General features: G+C 37.1%; 1 gene segment (V, D, J or C); it reads left to right on the top strand.

Moving 5' to 3' along the window:
- Positions 1-4,803: 4,803 nt before the first annotated feature.
- On the top strand, positions 4,804-6,626 carry LOC131405460 (T cell receptor delta variable 1-like). The segment is given in 3 exon segments: positions 4,804-4,910; positions 5,131-5,435; positions 6,465-6,626. Coding segments are annotated over 3 exon segments (516 nt in total).
- Positions 6,627-9,093: the final 2,467 nt, after the last annotated feature.

The following is a 9,093-nucleotide window of genomic DNA, read 5'->3' as shown; positions in this document are numbered from 1 at the left end:
TGATCTTCAAAACCCATTTTTAAAGTTCCCAAAGAGAACCCATCTAGACCAGAATAAACTACAATCATCTGATTCCTCAGCCTTGAAATTCTCTTTGGGATTTCTCCTTATCAAGTCCAAATTTACTCCCATGATTTACAACCTAGCTGAAGCCACAGAGCCAGTAGCAATGCCCTTAGTGGCTTGCCCATTCCTCCATTAGCAAAGGCACAATAACGACTCTACTTTCTCTGAGATCCTTAAAAATAAAAGATAAAATTGGCTCAACTTTTTTTTAAAGGCTTAAAGACCAATAGAAGTCAAAATACAATGAACAGTAGGTAAAACAGTACCCTTCATCTCTGACTGAATAGGAAGGAGGTATATCAATTATGAAATGTGATTTACAATATTATGTTTAGCTATGCTTCCTTGTGCAGGGAGAATGCTGACAAAGATACTGCATTCCTGATATGGATATTTCAAATTTAGATGCAATGGAAGATGAACAGAGTTCAAGTCCTCCTAGGATATATAAAGCATGAAAGGCTGCTCCTTCTACCTTAACATGTAAAACTAGATAAACAGCAAAATCATAACTTTGCTTTATGCTATCAGAGACATGAGATCATAGGGCAACCAAGTAGGCTGGATTGCGACGAGGAGCAGGCCTCTCCAAGGAGAGACAGGCGTAAGGACTGGCACAACTTGAGCAGAGCAGAGGTAAAAGAGGAGCTGGCTGCCATACAAGCAAGAAAGTGAAATCAGCTGAAAGATTTAATGACGGATCTCACGAAGATATAGAAGTCCTGGGAATAACAGACACAAGAGGAGTTTGCACTCACTGGTAGGGCCGTTTTCACAGACCTTCACCGTGTGTTCACAGAATGACTGGGGACAGAGTGGGTGACAGCGGGAGCCCCATCAGAGACATAGGCCTTCAGGATGTGATTGGCTGTGATTACAGGAGGACACAAATCCTGACACCTTGCCTAGATAAGGATCTCACATGAAGGAAAAGCCTGAAGCTGTGGGGTATGGGATTAAAGAGATGACAACAAATTCTGTCACACACACGCAAACACACACCATGCAGAGCACAGTTAAGATCCATTGTAGCAGAGAGAAGACTCAAGGAAAATGGCCTCTACATTTGTGTAAGGGGCAGGAAACCATTCTGAGCTGATCCTGGTATAACAGTACCATTATAATTCTGCTGTCAATGAGAGAGAGACAGAAAATCTCTTGCCCAAGACCCACAAATAAACATACAGTGTTTTGTTTCCATGGGGAGGAGAGGCATGAATACTGAGAAAATCCCAAATCAGAGATCAAGACACGTGGACCCATCTAACTTTGAAGCTGGACCAAGACAACAGAGAAGTCCACCTGCTGACACAATGAGCCTAGCCAGCGCTAAATAAGAAACAGCAATCTATTGTTGGGGGAGGAGCAAGAGCAAATAGAGAGAGAGATCCTCTTTCTTCAGCAGGAATGTAGAGACTGCTAAGTTGCGGGTGGAGCTGGAAGTCCAGGGTGGAGTACTCTAAAAGAAAGGGATTCCTTTTTAACATAACCACAATAACATTATTAAATTTAAATAAATGAACAGTAATTCAAGAAGCTAGATTTTCAGTGGCTCATGAAGCAGTTAGATTGTTTCAGGAACACTTTGATACTTGCGATAAGGATAGCGTTATCGTAGAATCCTGTATTTCCAGGTCTTTTTTCTATTCCTAGAGATGACATGGCTGGACATCATATTAGGCTGAGTGAACCACCCTTCTTGCCTGTGTTATACTACCTTCTCTCAATCTTTTATCTCCATGGAGTTTTACCTTAAATGATGTTTATTCATATACTTTTATTCACTAGGTATAATTCTGAGGAAGTTGATGAAAAGAGATGTGTCTTATTCTTATTTTTATCTGTCCAAGATTTGTCATAGATGCTAAAACTGTGGCTTCTGGAAGGGTCCATTGCAAGACTGGGGAAGAAGGGCATTCTGGTTCTCCTCAAGTTTCCTGTAGATACTCTAGGAATACAACATAAATTCGGAAAATGACCCAGTAACCCATCTTCACTGTCTCAACAGTGAATAGTGGCCAAAAAAAGGATGCAGAGTCCTTTAATCCTGAATTTCTGGGAGAGAAAAATGGCTGTTATCACCTGTAGTTATACAGATGGGGCCTTTGAATTATTTCTCTTGGTACAAGAAGGAAGCATAGAAAGACTCAACTCTTCTAATACAGATTTGTTCAGAAGTGGGTAGAAAACAGGACAGAAGATTCACAGTACTGTTGAGTAAAAGGTTCAACAAGTCTCTGCGTATCGCAGCCACCCAACCAGGAGACTCAGCCTTGTACTTCTGTGGAGGGAACACACAGAGCTCTCAGTCCCCTGCAGCCTTCAGTGGGGGCTCCAGTCACCTGCTTTGTCCTTGACTAGATTTGGGGTTAGAAAGGCTTGTCATAATGATCTTGTTTCCAACTGGAAAAGAATGCGGAGATCTAATCATTGTGATTATAAAAATTTCAGTTTTCAAATAACTCAAGATGAACTACTACAATATGTACTGACTCCAACATATTCTACAGGAGAAGTAGTAGGATTTTGAGCAGATGTGTAAATTGTAAAGATAACCTCACTGAGGTATTTGAGGTTCTCTCATTGAAATCCTACACTTCTCAAAATGAACGAAAGAGATCTAAAACTCTTCTGGCTGAAAATTTGATGGCCTTCAGAACAACAAAAAGTTAATTGTTATAAAACCAACATGTTTTGGTTTTCATTATGGACGCTTTTGAAAATATAGAAAATATAATGGAAAAATTAAAATCATTCAAATTTTCAGCACCCAAATGTTGTCACTCACTACAAGTGTTTTCATTCTAAGCGTGTCTTAATTTTATGCCTTCATGCCTTAATTTATATCATATGCCTTAATTTATATCAATTTAAAAATTGAAGTATTTTTTCACGTAATATTTATGTCTATTGTCTTCTGTAAGTCCTTCAAAGTATGGGTGTTTTGTTATAAAAGGTAGAATCAAGTAGCAATCAGAGGAATTCCTGCAAAGCTTTTTCCCATTGCAACTGTTCTACATTCAACAAATATTTACTGACAGTCTACTGCTCTCAGTGCTAAAGATTGAGCAGGATTAACAGAAAGGAAAGGCAACATTTAACTCCATTCTGCCTCTTTCCTCTGCTGGATGTCTGCTCACTAGAAATACTTGGGAAAATTTTTGATGACAGCATACACCCCAGATTCAATGACACTACTCAAGAGTTTTGAGATTTTACTCAAACATACCACCAAGTCCTTCATACCTCTTAGGTCTGTATATCCATCAGCAACAGTATGCACTGTCTTAGTTTTTCCCAATGTTCCTCCAGGAAAGGAAAATAATAACTATTTTAGCAAACTATTAAAATTAGAGAAAAAAAATCTCACCAATTCTTTTATAAGGCAAAAAAGGTAATTAATATTCATAAAGGAGGTCTAAGAGTAGTGAAAATACTTTTAATACAAGTTATTCCTGAACTTTTGAATAGGTAATAAATACACATGGTACAAAGTAAAAATTATACAAATTGATGTATCATGAAAAGCAATATTCCCTCTCACCTTTACCCTTACTGTCCCCAGGAGCCCAGTAAAATCACTGTTAAAGTTAAAATTTTCCTTGAGTCATTGGTCTTTTTATTGTTGAGATATATGATTTCTTTATATATTCTGAATACTCAACCTTGGATACTTAATCACAGATATATGATTTGCAAGTAGTTTCTCCTATTCTGTGAGTTGTCTTTTTCACTTTATCGATAGTATCTTCTGAAGCAGAAGAGTTTTTAATTTTGATAAAGTCTAATTTAACTGTTGTTTTTAGTTACTCGGGCTTTGAGGTCATATTTTACAAACATGGTCTAACCTAAACATGGGCTAAAGATTTACATCTGTGTTTTCTTCTAAGAGTTTTAGAGTTTTAGTTTGTACATTGAGGTCATTGATACATTTCAAGTTAATTTTTAATATGGTGGAAGCTAGAGATACAAATTCATTCGTTTTTGGATAACATGGCATTTGGATTCTCTAATCAAAAGAAAGCTGAGTAGCTATACCAATATCAGACAAAGTGAATATTAAACCAGGAATTATTACTAGGGCTACAAAGCAGCACTTCAAAATGATTAAGTGCACAATCTACCAGGAAGAGAGAATAATTCTATTTTCATATGGTCCTAACAGCATAGCTTCAAAATATGTCAAACATAAATCAGTAGAGTTAATCAGTAGAATTAAACTAGTAGAATTTGTTGATTTAAAAAATCAATAAACAAATATACAACCATAGTGGCAAGCATTAGCACACATCTCTGAGAAAACAAAACCAGCACAATCAATATTCTTACCTAACTTACCTGTATAGAACACATTACCCCCAAACAGCAGGATACATATTCTTCCCAAATGCACATGGAATGTTTATCAAGGTTGACTCTATTCTGGATCTTAAAGCAAGCCTTAATCAATTTCAAAAGATTTAAATCATTCAGAATATAGTCTTGTCACAATGATATTGAGTGAGAATTAAATAACAAAAAGATATTAAACTTCATTCCTGTACCTTGGTAGATATAGTAGCAATTTTTTCAATGTATTGCCACAGCAAAAACAGACAAGACAGAGGTTTGGAGTAGTGTAGAAGTTCCAGTATCTGAATAGGGCAGTGTAACATCCTACTTACGAACTTGACTTCCTGTTTGGGGGAAGAAACTTTTAATAGCCCCAGAAACTCCACACTCAGGCACTCAGAGTGCTAGTCTCTGGGCTTGAGCGAGAACCAGAGAAATTTCAACCAGGAGAAGAACTTCTATCATGCTCTGCCCTGGCCTGCTGTGGGCATTCCTGGCCTCCTTTGGCTTCAGTACGTGTGACCCTAAACATGGGGCCTCGACTTCCTCTTAGAGCTCAAGGAAGGGACTATGCAAGTTGTAACTGATAGGGGTATTAAGAGGGAAGAGTGGTGGGGAAACAAAAACACTATGTGATTCTTTTCTTTGTCTTTGTCTCCGAAAGGAATCTAGTCATCCAGGCCCGTCTGAGACATTTTAGAGGACTAACCCTGTCTTCTCCTTTTTCCATAGGGTCCAGCATGGCTCAGAAGGTAGTCCCAATTCAGACCACAATCACAAGGCAGGAAGGAGCAGCTGTGACCATGGACTGGAAGTATGAAACCACTTGGAGCAATTATTATACTTTGTACTGGTACAAACAGCCTCCCAGCAGAGAGATGGTTTTCCTTATTTATCAGGATTATTCTAAGCCGAATGTAAAGCAGGGTCGCTTCTCTGTGAACTTTCAAAAGGCAGAAAAATTCATCAGCCTTACCATCTCTTCCTTACAACTGGAAGACTCAGTGACTTACTTCTGTGCTCTTGGGTCTCCCACAGTAATAAAAATAATGGTGGAAGATAATCAAAAACCTTAGAGCTCCAGAAAGGCAACCACCTGCTCAGAGGCTTGGGAGAAACCCATGAACCACAGACAGGAAGAAGGCAGGCACTGAGGAAGCACAGCTGAGACCTTCTAATGTAAACTCCTCTTCTATAAAAAATGTTCCCATATTTGAGCTCAGTGTATAGAATAGCCTTCTTCCCTGAGATTCCCAGGTATTATGTTTTTATCTTGGGTTAAATTAAATCGCAAAGTGCTTTTCAACTTGTTCAAAAACAGTTAGATTGAATGAACCCAATTATTTTGGGAAAATCAGGAGTAGTTTTCTAATTATCATCTTGAATGGTTATATCCTCAGATATGAAATAGCACTAAAAACCATTCATTTTCTCTTCCAATATCATGCTGATTTTAACAGTTCTTTCAAATACATTAATTCATTTTATTAACTTATATGTTTAGTTATATGTGCATGAATTTTATAAATATATAAATTTATTTTTATGTATTTTAAAGCACAAATATATGACTCTTACTGGAATCAAATGGATAAGAAGGCAACTAATCTTTTGAAAGAGCTGTATGGTCAAAAGCAGCTTTGACTAAAATAAACTTTGATCATTAGAGATTCAAAGTAATTCCTCAGCTCCTAAGAAACTCAAGCAGAGAGTGGGCTGAGAAATCAATCCCCCAAGGAAGGCGTAGACCTAGGCCAAAGAAGATCAAAGAAGAAGAATATTCCAGAGGGCTGAGCCAGATACTGTGAAATACAGTGCTCAAGAGAGCTTCTTGCATACAGCACAGAGTCTCATCACAAAGGGGTAAGGAATGCTATAACCAATGCCTCCTAGGATCACAGACTAGCTTCAGACCAACACTGCATGTCTCTCTTCATTCTCTTTGCACGAGAACCTTGTATGATATAATCCTTGACTGTTCCGTCACTGTATTTTGAGTGTGTGGAGGAGATAGTTTATTTGTTTTTGTTTATGTGTTTCTTTGTTTTATGCTTTTTTCTTCATAGATCTTTAGACCAAGAGGAATCATATCAAGACCAGAGGAAGACTATAGGCGATCAATCAGGAATCCTGCCTTTGATCAGAAGGAGTCACTGAAAGGGGATCCTAAGTTGTCTCCTTTGGAGAAGGACTACCTGTCTCCTGCGTTGGGAGAAGGGAGGGAATGAATTCTTGATCAGAAATCCAAAGGCTGACTATGGACTGTTCATCAATATTCAGTTCCCCTCTCCTTCCAGCAACCCAGGAGAATTGCATGCCTCCTGAGTATTGAAGTGACCACATGACTCGCTTTGGCCAAAGAAATGTGAGTAGAAATGGCATGTGTCATCTCATGAGAGAGACATTTAGTTGCCTAGCTTAACTTTCAACCTCTGCTTTCTCAGATGGTCGTGACTGTTGAATTGTGTATTGATATGGAGGTTCAAACATTGGTCACCACTTGTAGTATAGTTGACTTGGAGAATCACCTTGATTATGTGCAAGAAATAAACAACTATTTCTTCAAGCCTCTGAGATTTTGGAGTTGATTATTGATTATTATAACAGCATAACTTATCATAACATGACTGGTACACCAAACTTACTTAAATACAGAAAAAAAAAGAGGACACACTTTACAAGGACAGAATAATCGTGGTAGCAAAACCTGAATAAAGAAATTTTTTAAATCTATCAGATAACCTCACACAATAAACATAAATTCAAAACTTCCAAACAAAATATTAACAAAGAAAATTACTGGTTTATATAAAGGGATAGTATATCACAACCAAGTTGGGTTTTATGTAATTTTTATTTAACATTTAAATCAATCAAAGGAATTATCCACATTAATAAAAACATTTCATTATCTCAATAGTTACACAGAAGTATTTGTTATGTAATAAACATTCACTCATAATAAAGAAACAAATACCTAGCAAGTTTGGAATAAAAGAAAAACTTCCTCATTCTGGTAAAGGGTGTATGCTACAAACTTAAAGCAAACGTCAAACTTTATGATGAAGTGTTAAATGACTTCTTATACGGAAGCCAAATAGCACTATTTCTATTAAACAGCGTACTGGAGGTCTTAGGCAGTTTAAAAAGGAAAGAAAAAGAAATAAAAGTTTTAATAATTAGAAATCAAGGAACACAACTAACAGTACACACAGATACAATGGTGATATAGACAATCCAATGTAATCTACAAATATATTACATTACTAAAGCAGTTTACCCATACAATTTTTAAAATTATATTTCAAATGCAATCAACTAGAAATTGGAAATGAAATTTTAAAAAATACTCTTAAAATAGCATAAGACTGAAAAATATTTAGGAATCAATTTTTAAAAAATATTTACAAGACCCCAGCACAGAAAAATGTAGAACAAAAATTTAAAAAAATTGAAGATGTAAACAAGTGTGAGAATATACCATGTTTATGAATTAGAAGTTGCAAAATGCAAAAATGTTAATTCTCTCGCTTTTGGTAAATAAATTCAACGAAATCCCAATCAATCTCAACAGTGTGTGCATGTGTGTGTGTGTGTGTGTACAGAAAGCCAACTCTAAAATATATATGAAAAAAAGATCATGAGTATCCTAGACTCTCTGAAAGAAGAAGAAGGAGGACTTCCTCTACCTAATACAAAGCCTATGAAATTAAAGTTGTGATATGAGTAAAAGAATAGACAACTAGACACAGATCATCAGCTAAAAGTGTCCCATTTGTCTCTCATCCACGCTTCTTCTTTCTCCTGCCTCTGGAAGTTGATCTGAATGGACCTCATCAATACAGTTCCTTTTCTTTCTGGATTCTAGTGGATTTCTGCCAATGAGCAGGCCTCTGTAAAAACCTGAAAGAGGTAACAGAGTGAAGTCAGAGCACTTATCCCTTGTTCCCTTCCTGAGGGATCTCTTTGAGTAGGTTGCATCATTTGTTCAGAGATTGTAGCTCCTTCCAAGTTGGCTCTAATATGACTCTCTCCTTTCAGGTTTTGATATGCCCTACTTCCTGTATGCACTTTGGACCTAGGGATAGTAAGAGCTCTATTGACCTACAGTTAATGAGGTTGGAATGTAGACACTTCCTGGGTGTCTTATAGAGGAAGAATTCTGAAGATTTAGGGAAATGAAAATGTTGAAATGGAATTTATAAGGGTAATCTGATCATATGGTTGCTAACTATACTCCCTGGGAATCCCACAGGAGACTCCCTTCACCAAGGTATCAAGAAATTTATTGTTGACTAGGTCACCACAATGTTACTTCAAATATCACTTGAAGGCAATTTCTGTAGGGTGAGATGATGGGGACAGGAGTGGGGAAAGGAGGATATTGTCATATAATTTGCTTTCCTGATTTCAATTGGCATAATGGGATCCTGGGGTAATAGATGGCAATGTTTAAGAGATAGAACAAGGTATGAGATATTGCCAGAATAAATTACAGGGAAATAATATTAATCAGAGTGTTTTAACCTTCAGAGATCGTTGGACAGAGCTAAATCATCAAGGAGTACCTAGAAATGAAAGAAAGGGGCATCTTACTAAGGTCCTGCTTTATATATTCTAAATTTGCTGGGGGTGAGGGAACATAAGTTGAGTTGCTATAGTGGGGATCCATAACCTCCTTATTCAGTTCCCTGA

Source organism: Diceros bicornis, chromosome 5 (genome assembly GCF_020826845.1).
Source record: "Diceros bicornis minor isolate mBicDic1 chromosome 5, mDicBic1.mat.cur, whole genome shotgun sequence".
Classification (NCBI taxonomy): Eukaryota; Metazoa; Chordata; class Mammalia; order Perissodactyla; family Rhinocerotidae; genus Diceros; species Diceros bicornis.
This window is presented reverse-complemented; position numbering and strand designations above follow the sequence as displayed.